Source organism: Archocentrus centrarchus, chromosome 12, assembly GCF_007364275.1.
Source record: "Archocentrus centrarchus isolate MPI-CPG fArcCen1 chromosome 12, fArcCen1, whole genome shotgun sequence".
Classification (NCBI taxonomy): Eukaryota; Metazoa; Chordata; class Actinopteri; order Cichliformes; family Cichlidae; genus Archocentrus; species Archocentrus centrarchus.
Window position 1 is genome coordinate 6,723,411 of NC_044357.1, and position 16,857 is coordinate 6,740,267.

The 16,857-nt window shown below is 44.9% G+C and overlaps 1 protein-coding gene across 2 annotated transcripts; it reads left to right on the top strand.

The window, feature by feature from the left end:
* Nucleotides 1-14,085: 14,085 nt before the first annotated feature.
* Nucleotides 14,086-16,769, top strand: LOC115788982 (uncharacterized). Of its 2 annotated transcripts, XM_030742122.1 has the most exons (8): nucleotides 14,086-14,158; nucleotides 14,370-14,535; nucleotides 14,673-15,341; nucleotides 15,482-15,527; nucleotides 15,615-15,706; nucleotides 15,821-15,931; nucleotides 16,194-16,470; nucleotides 16,553-16,769. In XM_030742122.1, exons 3-8 carry the CDS (start codon nucleotides 14,935-14,937, stop codon nucleotides 16,763-16,765), a joined length of 1,146 nt encoding a protein of 381 aa, XP_030597982.1. In that variant the 5' UTR covers nucleotides 14,086-14,158; nucleotides 14,370-14,535; nucleotides 14,673-14,934; the 3' UTR covers nucleotides 16,766-16,769. The 2 variants fall into 2 exon arrangements, with proteins under 2 accessions (XP_030597982.1, XP_030597983.1); XM_030742123.1 differs by lacking the exon at nucleotides 14,370-14,535 and having other exon boundaries at nucleotides 14,134-14,158.
* The last annotated feature ends 88 nt before the right edge of the window (nucleotides 16,770-16,857 follow it).

Below are 16,857 nucleotides of genomic sequence, written 5' to 3' on the forward strand. Positions count from 1 at the left end.
CAAAAAGGCGAGACTGGAAAAAGTCAAAGAGGCGAGACTGGAAACAGTCAAAGAGGCGAGACTGGAAACAGTCAAAGAGGCGAGACTGGTGACAGTCAAAGAGATGAGAATGGAAACAGTAAAGATGGGCGACTGGAACAGTCAAATGGGCGAGATTGGAAACAGGCAATAGGCGAGACTGGAAACAGTCAAATAGGCGAGACTGGTGACAGTCAAATAGGCGAGACTGGTGACAGTCAAATAGATGAGAATGGAAACAGTAAAAGACGCGCGATTGGAAACACTCAAATAGGCGAGACTGGAGACAGTCAATTAGGCGAGACTGGAGACAGTCAAAGAGGCGAGACTGGAGACAGTCAAAGAGGCGAGACTGGAGACAGTCAAAGAGGCGAGGATGGAGACAGTGAAATAGACGGGACTGGAAACAGTCAAATACGCGAGACTGGAAACAGTCAAATAGGCGAGACTGGTGACAGTCAAATAGATGAGAATGGAAACAGTAAAAGATGGGCGACTGGAAACAGTCAAATGGGCGAGACTGGAAACAGGCAAACAGGCGAGACTGGAAACAGTCAAACAGGCGAGACTGCAAACAGTCAAACAGGCGAGACTGCAAACAGTCAAATAGGCGAGACTGGTGACAGTCAAATAGATGAGAATGGAAACAGTAAAAGATGGGCGACTGGAAACAGTCAAATGGGAGAGATTGGAAACAGGCAAATAGGCGAGACTGGAAACAGGCAAATAGGCGAGACTGGAGACAATCAAATAGGTGAGACTGCTGACAGTCAAACAGGTGAGACTGGAAACAGTCAAACGGGCTAGACTGGAGACAGTCAAATGGGCGAGACTGGAAACAGTGAAATGGGCGAGACTGGAAACAGTCAAAAAGGCGAGACTGGAAACAGTGAATGGGCGAGACTGGAAACAGTGAAACAGGCGAGACTGGTGACAGTCAAATAGATGAGAATGGAAACAGTAAAAGACGCGCGATTGGAAACACTCAAATAGGCGAGACTGGAGACAGTCAATTAGGCGAGACTGGAGACAGTGAAATAGACGGGACTGGAAACAGTCAAATAGGCGAGACTGGTGACAGTCAAATAGATGACAATGGAAACAGTAAATGATGGGCGACTGGAAACAGTCAAATGGGCGAGATTGGAAACAGTCAAATAGGCGAGACTGGAAACAGGCAAATAGGCGAGACTGGAGACAATCAAATAGGTGAGACTGATGACAGTCAACAGGTGAGACTGGAAACAGTCAAACGGGCTAGACTGGAGACAGTCAAATGGGCGAGACTGGAGACAGTGAAATGGGCGAGACTGGAGACAGTGAAATGGGCGAGACTGGAAACAGTCAAACAGGCGAGACTGCAAACAGTCAAATAGGCGAGACTGGTGACAGTCAAATAGATGAGAATGGAAACAGTAAAAGACGCGCGATTGGAAACACTCAAATAGGCGACACTGGAGACAGTCAATTAGGCGAGACTGGAGACAGTGAAATAGACGGGACTGGAAACAGTCAATTAGGCGAGACTGGAAACAGTCAAATAGGCGAGACTGGAAACAGTCAAATAGGCGAGACTGGTGACAGTCAAATAGATGAGAATGGAAACAATAAAAGATGGGCGACTGGAAACAGTCAAATGGGCGAGATTGGAAACAGGCAAATAGGCGAGACTGGAAACAGTCAAATAGGCGAGACTGGTGACAGTCAAATAGATGAGAATGGAAACAATAAAAGATGGGCGACTGGAAACAGTAAAATAGGCGAGATTGGAGAGAGTGTCTCCAGTCTCGCCCCTTTCAGGCAAATAGGCGAGACTGGAGACAGTCAAAGAGGCAAGACTGGAAACAGGCTAATATGCGAGACTGGAGACAGTGAAATGGGCGAGACTGGAAACACTCAAATAGGCGAGACTGGAGACAATCAAATAGGTGAGACTGATGACAGTCAAACAGGTGAGACTGGAAACAGTCAAATTGGCTAGACTGGAGACAGTCAAATGGGCGAGACTGGAAACAGTGAAATGGGCGAGACTGGAAACAGTGAAATGGGCGAGACTGCAAACAGTCAAATAGGCGAGACTGGAGACAGTCAATTAGGCGAGACTGGAGACAGTGAAATAGACGGGACTGGAAACAGTCAAATAGGCGAGACTGGAAACAGTCAAATAGGCGAGACTGGTGACAGTCAAATAAATGAGAATGGAAACAGTAAAAGATGGGCGACTGGAAATAGTAAAATAGGCGAGATTGGAGAGAGTGTCTCCAATCTCGCCCTTTCAGTCAAATAGGCGAGACTGGAGACAGTGAAAGAGGCAAGACTGGAAACAGGCTAATAGGCGAGACTGGGGACAGTCAAACAGGCGAGACTGGAAACAGTCAAACGGGCGAGACTGGAAACAGTCAAACGGGCGAGACTGGAGACAGTCAAACGGGCGAGACTGGAGACAGTCAAACGGGCGAGACTGCAAACAGTCAAATAGGCGAGACTGATGACAGTCAAATAGATGAGAATGGAAACAGTAAAAGACGCGCGATTGGAAACACTCAAATAGGCGAGACTGGAGACAGTCAAATAGGCGAGACTGGAGACAGTCAAAGAGGCGAGACTGGAAACAGTCAAATAGGCGAGACTGGAAACAGTCAAAAAGGCGAGACTGGAAAAAGTCAAAGAGGCGAGACTGGAAACAGTCAAAGAGGCGAGACTGGAAACAGTCAAATAGGCGAGACTGGTGACAGTCAAAGAGATGAGAATGGAAACAGTAAAAGATGGGCGACTGGAAACAGTCAAATGGGCGAGAATGGAAACAGGCAAATAGGCGAGACTGGAAACAGTCAAATAGGCGAGACTGCAAACAGTCAAATAGACGAGACTGGTGACAGTCAAATAGATGAGAATGGAAACAGTAAAAGACGCGCGATTGGAAACACTCAAATAGGCGAGACTGGAGACAGTCAATTAGGCGAGACTGGAGACAGTCAAAGAGGCGAGACTGGAGACAGTCAAAGAGGCGAGACTGGAGACAGTGAAATAGCCGAGACTGGAAACAGTCAAATACGCGAGACTGGAAACAGTCAAATAGGCGAGACTGGTGACAGTCAAATAGATGAGAATGGAAACAGTAAAAGATGGGCGACTGGAAACAGTCAAATGGGTGAGACTGGAAACAGGCAAACAGGCGAGACTGGAAACAGTCAAACAGGCGAGACTGCAAACAGTCAAACAGGCGAGACTGCAAACAGTCAAATAGGCGAGACTGGTGACAGTCAAATAGATGAGAATGGAAACAGTAAAAGATGGGCGACTGGAAACAGTCAAATGGGCGAGATTGGAAACAGGCAAATAGGCGAGACTGGAAACAGGCAAATAGGCGAGACTGGAAACAGTCAAATAGGCGAGACTGGTGACAGTCAAATAAATGAGAATGGAAACAGTAAAAGATGGGCGACTGGAAATAGTAAAATAGGCGAGATTGGAGAGAGTGTCTCCAGTCTCGCCCCTTTCAGTCAAATAGGCGAGACTGGAAACAGTCAAAGAGGCAAGACTGGAAACAGGCTAATAGGCGAGACTGGGGACAGTCAAGCAGGCGAGACTGGAAACAGTCAAACGGGCGAGACTGGAAACAGTCAAACGGGCGAGACTGGAGACAGTCAATTAGGCGAGACTGGAGACAGTGAAATAGACGGGACTGGAAACAGTCAAATAGGCGAGACTGGAAACAGTCAAATAGGCGAGACTGGTGACAGTCAAATAAATGAGAATGGAAACAGTAAAAGATGGGCGACTGGAAATAGTAAAATAGGCGAGGTTGGAGAAAGTGTCTCCAGTCTCGCCCCTTTTAGGCAAATAGGCGAGACTGGAGACAGTGAAAGAGGCAAGAATGGAAACAGGCTAATGTGCGAGACTGGAGACAGTGAAATGGGCGAGACTGGAAACACTCAAATAGGCGAGACTGGAGACAATCAAATAGGTGAGACTGATGACAGTCAAACGGGCGAGACTGGAGACAATCAAACAGGCGAGACTGCAAACAGTCAAATAGGCGAGACTGGAGACAGTCAAACGGGCGAGACTGGAAACACTCAAATGGGCGAGACTGGAGACAATCAAACAGGCGAGACTGGAAACAGTGAAATGGGCGAGACTGGAAACAGTCAAATGGGCGAGACTGGAGACAGTCAAACGGGCGAGACTGGAGACAATCAAATGGGCAAGACGGGAGACACTCAAATGGGCGAGACGGGAGACACTCAAATGGGCGAGACTGGAAACACTCAAATGGGCAAGACGGGAGACACTCAAATGGGCGAGACGGGAGACACTCAAATGGGCGAGACTGGAGACAGTCAAATAGGAGAGACTGGAGACAGTAAAACAGGCGAGACTGGAGACAGTAAAACAGGCGAGACTGTAAACAATCAAATAGGTAAGACTGATGACAGTCAAACAGGCGAGACTGGAAACAGTCAAATAGGCGAGACTGGAGGTAGTGAAATGGGCGAGACTGGAAACACTCAAATAGGCAAGACTGGAGACAGTCAAACAGGCGAGACTGGTGACAGTCAAATAGATGAGAATGGAAACAGTAAAAGACGCGCGATTGGAAACACTCAAATAGGCGAGACTGGAGACAGTCAAACAGGCGAGACTGGAGACAGTCAAATGGGCGAGACTGCAAACAGTCAAATAGGCGAGACTGGAGACAGTCAATTAGGCGAGACTGGAGACAGTGAAATAGACGGGACTGGAAACAGTCAAATAGGCGAGACTGGAAACAGTCAAATAGGCGAGACTGGTGACAGTCAAATAAATGAGAATGGAAACAGTAAAAGATGGGCGACTGGAAATAGTAAAATAGGCGAGATTGGAGAGAGTGTCTCCAGTCTCGCCCCTTTCAGTCAAATAGGCGAGACTGGAGACAGTGAAAGAGGCAAGACTGGAAACAGGCTAATAGGCGAGACTGGGGACAGTCAAACAGGCGAGACTGGAAACAGTCAAACGGGCGAGACTGGAAACAGTCAAACGGGCGAGACTGGAGACAGTCAAACGGGCGAGACTGGAGACAGTCAAACGGGCGAGACTGCAAACAGTCAAATAGGCGAGACTGATGACAGTCAAATAGATGAGAATGGAAACAGTAAAAGACGCGCGATTGGAAACACTCAAATAGGCGAGACTGGAGACAGTCAATTAGGCGAGACTGGAGACAGTCAAAGAGGCGAGACTGGAAACAGTCAAAGAGGCGAGACTGGAAACAGTCAAAAAGGCGAGACTGGATACAGTCAAAGAGGCGAGACTGGAAACAGTCAAAGAGGCGAGACTGGAAACAGTCAAAGAGGCGAGACTGGTGACAGTCAAAGAGATGAGAATGGAAACAGTAAAAGATGGGCGACTGGAAACAGTCAAATGGGCGAGATTGGAAACAGGCAAATAGGCGAGACTGGAAACAGTCAAATAGGCGAGACTGCAAACAGTCAAATAGGCGAGACTGGTGACAGTCAAATAGATGAGAATGGAAACAGTAAAAGACGCGCGATTGGAAACACTCAAATAGGCGAGACTGGAGACAGTCAATTAGGCGAGACTGGAGACAGTCAAAGAGGCGAGACTGGAGACAGTCAAAGAGGCGAGACTGGAGACAGTCAAAGAGGCGAGACTGGAGACAGTGAAATAGACGGGACTGGAAACAGTCAAATACGCGAGACTGGAAACAGTCAAATAGGCGAGACTGGTGACAGTCAAATAGATGAGAATGGAAACAGTAAAAGATGGGCGACTGGAAACAGTCAAATGGGTGAGACTGGAAACAGGCAAACAGGCGAGACTGGAAACAGTCAAACAGGCGAGACTGCAAACAGTCAAACAGGCGAGACTGCAAACAGTCAAACAGGCGAGACTGCAAACAGTCAAATAGGCGAGACTGGTGACAGTCAAATAGATGAGAATGGAAACAGTAAAAGATGGGCGACTGGAAACAGTCAAATGGGCGAGATTGGAAACAGGCAAATAGGCGAGACTGGAAACAGGCAAATAGGCGAGACTGGAGACAATCAAATAGGTGAGACTGATGACAGTCAAACAGGTGAGACTGGAAACAGTCAAACGGGCTAGACTGGAGACAGTCAAATGGGCGAGACTGGAAACAGTGAAATGGGCGAGACTGGAAACAGTGAAATGGGCGAGACTGGAAACAGTGAAACAGGCGAGACTGGTGACAGTCAAATAGATGAGAATGGAAACAGTAAAAGACGCGCGATTGGAAACACTCAAATAGGCGACACTGGAGACAGTCAATTAGGCGAAACTGGAGACAGTGAAATAGACGGGACTGGAAACAGTCAATTAGGCGAGACTGGAAACAGTCAAATAGGCGAGACTGGTGACAGTCAAATAGATGAGAATGGAAACAGTAAAAGACGCACGATTGGAAACACTCAAATAGGCGAGACTGGAGACAGTCAATTAGGCGAGACTGGAGACAGTGAAATAGACGGGACTGGAAACAGTCAATTAGGCGAGACTGGAAACAGTCAAATAGGCGAGACTGGAAACAGTCAAATAGGCGAGACTGGTGACAGTCAAATAGATGAGAATGGAAACAATAAAAGATGGGCGACTGGAAACAGTCAAATGGGCGAGATTGGAAACAGGCAAATAGGCGAGACTGCAAACAGTCAAATAGGCGAGACTGGTGACAGTCAAATAAATGAGAATGGAAACAGTAAAAGATGGGCGACTGGAAACAGTAAAATAGGCGAGATTGGAGAGAGTGTCTCCAGTCTCGCCCCTTTCAGGCAAATAGGCGAGACTGGAGACAGTGAAAGAGGCAAGACTGGAAACAGGCTAATATGCGAGACTGGAGACAGTGAAATGGGCGAGACTGGAAACACTCAAATAGGCGAGACTGGAGACAATCAAATAGGTGAGACTGATGACAGTCAAACAGGTGAGACTGGAAACAGTCAAACGGGCGAGACTGGAGAAAGTAAAAAAGGCGAGACTGGAAACAGTGAAATGGGCGAGACTGGAAACAGTGAAACGGGCGAGACTGGAAACAGTCAAACGGGCGAGACTGGAAACAGTCAAACAGGCGAGACTGGAAACAGTCAAACAGGCGAGACTGCAGACAGTCAAATAGGCGAGACTGGTGACAGTCAAATAGATGAGAATGGAAACAGTAAAAGACGCGCGATTGGAAACACTCAAATAGGCGACACTGGAGACAGTCAATTAGGCGAGACTGGAGACAGTGAAATAGACGGGACTGGAAACAGTCAAATAGGCGGGACTGGAAACAGTCAAATAGGCGAGACTGGAAACAGTCAAATAGGCGAGACTGGTGACAGTCAAATAGATGAGAATGGAAACAATAAAAGATGGGCGACTGGAAACAGTCAAATAGGCGAGACTGGTGACAGTCAAATAAATGAGAATAGAAACAGTAAAAGATGGGCGAATGGAAATAGTAAAATAGGCGAGATTGGAGAGAGTGTCTCCAGTCTCGCCCCTTTCAGTCAAATAGCCGAGACTGGAGACAGTGAAAGAGGCAAGACTGGAAACAGGCTAATAGGCGAGACTGGGGACAGTCAAACAGGCGAGACTGCAAACAGTCAAACGGGCGAGACTGGAAACAGTCAAATGGGCGAGACTGGAGACAATCAAACAGGCGAGACTGCAAACAGTCAAATAGGCGAGACTGGTGACAGTCAAATAGATGAGAATGGAAACAGTAAAAGACACGCGATTGGAAACACTCAAATAGGCGAGACTGGAGACAGTCAATTAGGCGAGACTGGAGACAGTCAAATAGACGGGACTGGAGACAGTCAAATAGACGGGACTGGAAACAGTCAAAAAGGCGAGACTGGAAACAGTCAAATAGGCGAGACTGGTGACAGTCAAAGAGATGAGAATGGAAACAGTAAAAGATGGGCGACTGGAAACAGTCAAATGGGCGAGATTGGAAACAGTCAAATAGGCGAGACTGGTGACAGTCAAAGAGATGAGAATGGAAACAGTAAAAGATGGGCGACTGGAAACAGTCAAATGGGCGAGATTGGAAACAGTCAAATAGATGAGAATGGAAACAGTAAAAGACGCGCGATTGGAAACACTCAAATAGGTGAGACTGGAGACAGTCAATTAGGCGAGACTGGAGACAGTCAAAGAGGCGAGACTGGAGACAGTGAAATAGACGGGACTGGAGACAGTCAAACGGGCGAGACTGGAGACAGTCAAATGGGCGAGACGGGAAACACTCAAATGGGCGAGACGGGAGACAATCAAATGGGCGAGACTGGAGACAATCAAATGGGCGAGACTGGAGACAGTCAAATGGGCGAGACTGGAGACAGTCAAATGGGCGAGACTGGAAACAGTAAAACAGGCGAGACTGGAAACAGTAAAACAGGCGAGACTGGAAACAATCAAATAGGTGAGACTGATGACAGTCAAACAGGCGAGACTGGAAACAGTCAAATAGGCGAGACTGGAGGTAGTGAAATGGGCGAGACTGGAAACACTCAAATAGGCAAGACTGGAGACAGTCAAACAGGCGAGACTGGAAACAGTCAAATAGGCGAGACTGCAAACAGTCAAATAGGCGAGACTGCAAACAGTCAAATAGGCGAGACTGCAAACAGTCAAATAGGCGAGACTGGTGACAGTCAAATAAATGAGAATGGAAACAGTAAAAGATGGGCGACTGGAAACAGTAAAATAGGCGAGATTGGAGAGAGTGTCTGCAGTCTCGCCTCTTTCACTGTCTCCAGTCTCGCCCCTTTCAGTCAAATAGGCGAGACTGGAAACATTTAAATAGTCAAGACTGGAGACAGTGAAATGGGCGAGACTGGAAACAGTCAAAAGGGCGAGACTGGAAACAGGCAAATAGGCGAGACTGCAAACAGTCAAATAGGCGAGACTGGTGACAGTCAAATAGATGAGAATGGAAACAGTAAAAGACGCGCGACTGGTAAAAAGGCAAAAAGCTGGAACTGGAAACAGTAAAATAGGCGAGACTGGAAACAGTCAAATGGGCGAGATTGGAAACAGTCAAATAGGCGAGACTGGAGACAGTGTCTGCAGTCTCGCCCCTTTCAGTCAAATAGGCGAGACTGCAGACACTGAAAGAGGCAAGACTGGAGACAGTGAAAGAGGCGAGACTTGAAACAGGCAAATAGGTGCGACTGGAGCTAGTGAAATGGGCTAGACTGGAAACAGTCAAATAGGCGAGACTGGAAACAGTCAAATAGGCGAGACTGGAGACAGTGTCTGCAGTCTCGCCCCTTTCAGTCAAATAGGCGAGACTGCAGACACTGAAAGAGGCAAGACTGGAGACAGTCAAATACGCGAGACTGGAAACAGAGAAAGAGGCGAGACTGGAGACAGTCAAATGGGCGAGACTGTAAACAGTGAAATAGGCGAAACTGGAGACAGTCAAATGGGCGAGACTGGAAACAGTAAAACAGGCGAGACTGGAAACAGTAAAACAGGCGAGACTGGAAACAGTAAAAAAGGCGAGACTGGAAACAGTAAAACAGGCGAGACTGGAAACAATCAAATAGGTGAGACTGATGACAGTCAAACAGGCGAGACTGGAAACAGTCAAATAGGCGAGACTGGAGGTAGTGAAATGGGCGAGACTGGAAACACTCAAATAGGCAAGACTGGAGACAGTCAAACAGGCGAGACTGGAAACAGTCAAATAGGCGAGACTGCAAACAGTCAAATAGGCGAGACTGCAAACAGTCAAATAGGCGAGACTGGTGACAGTCAAATAAATGAGAATGGAAACAGTAAAAGATGGGCGACTGGAAACAGTAAAATAGGCGAGATTGGAGAGAGTGTCTGCAGTCTCGCCTCTTTCACTGTCTCCAGTCTCGCCCCTTTCAGTCAAATAGGCGAGACTGGAGACAGTGAAAGAGGCAAGACTGGAAACAGGCAAATAGGCGAGACTGGAAACATTTAAATAGTCAAGACTGGAGACAGTGAAATGGGCGAGACTGGAAACAGTCAAACGGGCGAGACTGGAAACAGGCAAATAGGCGAGACTGCAAACAGTCAAATAGGCGAGACTGGTGACAGTCAAATAGATGAGAATGGAAACAGTAAAAGAAGCGCGACTGGTAAAAAGGCAAAAAGCTGGAACTGGAAACAGTAAAATAGGCGAGACTGGAAACAGTCAAATGGGCGAGATTGGAAACAGTCAAATAGGCGAGACTGGAGACAGTGTCTGCAGTCTCGCCCCTTTCAGTCAAATAGGCGAGACTGCAGACACTGAAAGAGGCAAGACTGGAGACAGTGAAAGAGGCGAGACTTGAAACAGGCAAATAGGTGCGACTGGAGCTAGTGAAATGGGCTAGACTGGAAACAGTCAAATAGGCGAGACTGGAAACAGTCAAATAGGCGAGACTGGAGACAGTGTCTGCAGTCTCGCCCCTTTCAGTCAAATAGGCGAGACTGCAGACACTGAAAGAGGCAAGACTGGAGACAGTCAAATACGCGAGACTGGAAACAGAGAAAGAGGCGAGACTGGAGACAGTCAAATGGGCGAGACTGTAAACAGTGAAATAGGCGAAACTGGAGACAGTCAAATAGACGGGACTGGAAACAGTCAAATAGGTGAGACCTGAGACAGTGAAATGGGCGAGACTGGAGACAGTCAAAAAGGCGAGACTGGAAACAGAGAAAGAGGCGAGATTGGAGACAGTCAAATGGGCGAGACTGGAAATAGCAACGGAGGCGAGAAAAGAGACCGGAGACAGTAAAATAAGCGAGACTGGAGACAGTGAGGGAGGCGAGAAAAGAGAGTAGAGACAGTGAAGGAGGTGAGAATGGAGACTCGAGACGGTGAAGGAATACAGGGAGGGAGGAAGGAGAGGAAGATCAGTAGCAAGATAGGAAGGGAGGGAGAAAGGGAGGAAGGAAGACAGGGCTGAACACAGAATGGAAGGGAGAGGGAAAATGATTGAATGCATAACAAAAGAAGATAGGGAGGGAGGGATAAAGGGGGGAAGATAGGAATGGAGGGAGGAAGATAGTGAGGTAGCTAGGGAGTATGGGAGTCATAAAGGGAAGAGGTTAGGAGAGAAAGAAAAGAGGGAAGGAGGGAGATCTGTAGGAAGATGAGAAGGACAGGAGGAAGATCAGTAGGGAGGGAGACTGGGATAAGAGAGGAAGATAGGGAGCAAGTAAAACAAGGAAGGAGGGAGATAAGAAAGAAGATAGGGATGGAGGAACATGGGGAAGAAAGGAGAAATGGAGGAAGGGAGGGAGAGCAGAAGGGAGTAAAAGAAGGAAGGAAATTAAAGATTGGAGGCATGAAAATAGGGAAGATAGGGAGATAGACGATAGATAGGGAGGGAAGGAGATGGGGAAGGAAGACGGGAATGGAGGGTGGTCCCTTATCTGTTCTGTTCTCCGATGTGTTCCACTCAGCTGCTCGTTGTTTCTGCCTGCTTCTGTTCTGCTCCCTGGAATTACAAAGGAAGTAGAATACAGGAAAAGTTTACATACTTTAAATGGATTCAAATGCTGATAAAGACAGGGTGTCATGACAATATGTATTTGCCACAAGTGATTTTGTTTTGCATTTTAGAGTGCTTGATTTGGTGATAGCTGTTGATCTATTTTTCAAATAATCTCTAAGGATCTGAATGCTGAAGACGGACACACAGATCTCTGCTTACAGTTAAAAGCATCATATAGACAATCATTTTTGTGTCAGCCTCCCCATAACTGCTGAAGTTAACCCAGCACTGAGCTTATACTTTAAATCACAATGTATTTATGATTTAATCACAGCAGCTCAACAAGGTCACAAAATATGCCACATGCTCAGTATTAGATAAACTAGGTATGTTACAAAGCCTATGTGCTCTTTTGATTTTTCCACTCCGCCTGCATGCACAACGTTCAGCTACGGCACAGGGGTCTGTGGGGTACATTCCAAATTTAATTTGATTCTGTTGGGAAATATGGAAGTTATGGCCATTTAGCTCAAGAGATCACAGACTTTCTTCAGTTAAGGAGTAAAACAGGAGGAGAAAACTGCCTATTTTTTCTTCACTTAAAATGTCATAACTTCCTTATTTGTAAACCAATTTTAACAGGGATGGTGTCATTGTGTTTGTATTTACATGCTCCATCCAGTGGTGTGAATTTTTCAGCCCTTTGGGAACTTTGATTTTTTTTTGTAACATACCTACATAAACCACACTTTAACAAGTTTGGCAGTTACACAAAGGCTAAAGGTGTATATCTGCAAATATTAGCTAAACCTTTTTATGCTCTACAACATGGGCATAATGATAGAAGTGCTGAGTACAAAATAATTAGACGTTTCAACTAACTTATCATTGTAGGCTGTTAACCAGCAAACTAGTCTACACTGGTCAGCTAACTAGTGGTCTTTAATTTAATGACCCAATGTTCATTTGTTAGCATCAATTAGGAAGGTATGAGAGTAAAACTGGGAAAAGTTTAATTCTGCCTGAAACCATTGAAAGTGTAAAATAAAGGTAACTGCAAAACATATGTTTTATTATAGAACTTACATTAGGATCCCAAATTATTCCTTCCTGTCATTATCCCTGTAGGAACATGTAGTTCTCTTCACCTAGGTTTCACTGACAGCTGTAACTGCTAGCTAGCTGTTAGCTAGCTAGCAAGCAGTTACAGCTGTGTAAACCGCCAGAGGATACTGGTCTCTGTCCAGCCACGGAGGCCAAAATTGGTGGTCTTATACTAAGCCACGAATAATTTTAATATTCACTAAACTATAACGTTTAAGTCATGTCAAACCTGAATCACAAAGCAGTTTCTCCAGCTCCAGAGTCCAAATTCCAAATGAAGCCTGTCACTTCAATGGCTGCCCTCCCTCTAACTTTTCCGTCCTTTTGTGGCTGTTGCTCCTGCAATGCATTGTAGAAGAAATACCGAAAAACTCCTGTAAATAACTAATACGAAAATTCCTTCATATTTAAACAGTACCAACAGTGTTTTTAGTGTTGAAAATTGTCAACATCAAACTTTCAATCAAAATGTAACTTCGCACCACAAAGGAAACACTTTCCGTTCCTCATGCACACATTTAACTTACAGATACACTTCATTAATCTTAAAGTAAAAGGTGATATTTTCCTTGTTAGGTCATTTACATGGAAAAAACAATGCTAGGAAAGTAATTTTAGTCTTTGACCAGCACAATTCAGTTAGACTAAACAGAAATGGTAAGTAAAAACAGTGTTATCCGATCAGCAGAGTGGGCTTACCTCTCCAACGGTAGAGCAGATCTGAGAGCATAATTCTGTCTTTCTGCAGATATGGTTTGTTCTTCTATTGTGACGTCACTTCTGGCACTGCGAGCAGAGTTCCAAAATTCCATTCCTTTAATTTTCAAACAGACACTCACTGATCTTGCAAGAGCAGGAATTTAACTACAAACCCTTGTAGCCCTCAGCAGTGTTGGTCCTTCTGCACTACAGCAGTGGCTGTTAAGTAGTTTACCCACTTCTTTATTTTGAAGGCGCAACACAGGGTCATGTCACTGCGCTCCCCCCGCCCCCTCTGAACGGCCTACATAAAAGAATTGTTGACCAGTATGTTTTTTTCGACCAAATAAAACATATCAAAACAAGTTAAAAAATCAAATAGCATTTTTTTTATGCTTTGCTCAGTGTATTTATGGATCTGTCAGGTTTCAGATATGCCCCCCCCCTATGGAAGCAAACTTGTGTCATCAGGATCTGAATTTTAAATGCCATTGAATTTCTGGCACTGCATTTTTTTAATGCCGAAAAAAAGTGATTGAATTTTTTGCCTCTGAATTTAAGTCTCTGAAATTTAACTATCTCATTTTCAGTTTATTTTTCAATGATCAAAATTTCAAGATAAAAAATTCACCCTTTAAAAATTCGATGCAAATATTTTCGAGTACTCAAATGCGATAGGTCAAATTCAGTGTCTAAAATTCGCTGTCAGAAAATGCGGTGAAAAGTTATCCACCCCCAGGCAAGAGCAATCGATGCTGGCTGAAGTCAAACCAAACTCCAGCCAATCACACAACGCTTCTTTAGTCACGTGATACATGGCTGGCGCTGGGCGGGAAGACAGAAGAACTATGGCGGCCAGCAGTAACACTCCGGTAAGCAAATTATTCTTTTCTTACGTGTCTTTAGATAAATGCTATACCTGACACACACAATGTAAAAAACAGTAACTAGTGCTCCTAATGATACTTCAGTTACGTACATAAAATAGATTCGCTCGTTACAAACATCTAAAATACTTATATAACAATTTCCAAAGCCTTTTGTAGGCGGCTTTTCACATCTGTTATGTTCAATAACCTGTAGGGGGCGGTAGGCGCTAATTGTAAAACTTCACCAACGCTGGAGGCAACGACCACAACAACAATCATGGCGGCACCGAACGAGGGATTTTCGCTATACTTAGAGAGAGAGAGAGAGAGCAAGCGCTCGCCTGTCTGTGGCCTTTGAACACACGGAGACAAATTTGGCAGTGAGTGACACCCACTGCCCGTGCATGTACTGCTCTGTTGGTCGCATATGCAGGCTTTGGAAGTACAGATTAGATTTTGTATTACATAATACTAATTATTATCATTGTATGTTAATGCATTGTTTTCTGTCCCCTAGGAACTGTTAAATCATATTTTCGGGAGACTTCGGTCTCGTTTGGAGCATATTCTGGAACGCATGCCTTTGGATTTGGACTTCTTAGAGTTTACATGCACACAAGAATGTGTGCTGTTAAATGCACTGTCTAGTCAGGCACACATTTGTCCCAATATTTTAGATGCACTGACAGACCTGCAGTCTCATAAATGCTGAAAAACACAGAAGCAAAGAGCACACTACAGTTGTACAGTTCGAACAAGGACCAACAGGGCGACAGCGTATGGTAGTATCCTCAGACTGCCTTCGCCACTTGCTTGAACTTAACTTGTCCGTACCATATATAACCAAGCTATTGGGGGTCTCTAGAAGTACACTGTACAGACGTATGCGGGAGTGTGATCTCTCAGTAAGGACACTCTACAGCACCATGACTGATGAAGACTTGGACCAGTGTGTGAGGGAGATCATATCCAAGCAGCCTCATTCAGGATACCGAATGATGAAGGCACTTCTGCAAGCCAGAGGACTGAGGGTGCAGTATGACCGCGTCAGAGCATCCATGCACCGCGTTGACACCAGTGGTGTCATAGCTCGGACATTCAATTTGGGGTGTGTCAATCGACGTACCTACTCTGTTCCAGGTCCACACTCCCTGATGCACATCGATACAAACCATAAATTGATCCGGTATGTTTTTGTTTTGTTTTTTTAGTCATTTGTAGTGCAATTCATGGTTTGATGTTATTGTACAGTATACTTATTGCTGTTAAGGCACACATTATTTTCATCAGTTGTCTTTAACACACGATTTTTTTTTTTCTTTTTAGATATAACATTGTTATATTTGGAGGGATTGATGGCTTTTCCCGTAAGGTAAACATAGTTGTCCAGGATAAATATGTTTTTAACAATCATCAGATACCTAGTATTTCACAGTGGTATCATTGCATTGTGCTGCAGATTATGTACCTGGGTGCATCCTCCAACAACCTGGCATCCACTGCCCTGGCCTTCTTCCAAGCATCAGTTGAGAAGTTTGGTTTTCCACTAAGGTAAATGTATATTTTGCTAAACTGTTAGATAATGCCCCAAAGCATGGGTAACTTAGTTATTTATTTATTCACTTCTTCACTATCTATAGACTTATTTTTATTTATATTTCTTAGGGTACGTGGTGATCAAGGGGTGGAAAACGTGGACATCGCTCGCCTCATGTTCACAGTCCGTGGTACTGGGAGGAGCAGCTTTATATCTGGGAAAAGTGTTCATAACCAACAGTTAGTTGAGAAGAATGTAGTACAATGCTACTTGAAAGCTGTCACCTAATATTTATAGATTAAAAAAAACTTGCAAAATCCAGAATGTAGTATATGTAGCAAAATGTATTGATAAAGTGATGAAAATTAATACAAATAACCAAAAGATGCAATTTTAAAACCCTAATTACTTTATCTTTTAAATTATGTATAATGCTTTTATTCTTATTGTTAATGTCAAGTGTTAAATATTTCTATTCAGATGTAATCTGTGTAATTTTAGTATTGAGAGGTTATGGAGGGACCTGTGGGTTGCTGTAACGAGCATCTACTACGATGTTCTCCATTACCTTGAAGATGGTGGCTTCCTCAGCATTGGTAATGCTACACACCTGTTCTGTTGCCACTATGTGTTCCTGCCACGCCTACAGGAAGACTTGGACACTTTCCACTGTGGTTGGGACAATCACCCACTCAGAACAGAAGGCCACATGACTCCTAACCAGCTGTGGGCACTGGGCTGTTCACACCACCCAATTCAAAGACCAGATAGTACAGAAGTATGTGCATGTTTTAACATTTAATTACATTAGGACAGGTGATTCAATTTCAAAACCATTCTAAGTCTGTTTCTTTCTGTAGGATCTGGACTTTCCCCATATTGAATGGGAAGACAGTGGGCTTCCTCAGAACCAGCACTCGGGCATTGTGGTCCCAGACACAGCGTGCCCTCTGACTTGTGAACAAATGACAGCCTTAAAGGAGGCAGTTGACCCAAAAGCTGCATCTCAGTCTTTTGGCTGTGACATTTATATGGCTGCTGTTCAGTTTTGTGAGCATTTGCTTTCTTTGTGAATAAAAGATGATCTAAGAATCAAAATACCTGCACTTGTTGGGTGTTTGCTGTTTTTGGTGAGTCAAAAGGGAGGATACTGAAGACAAGTCTG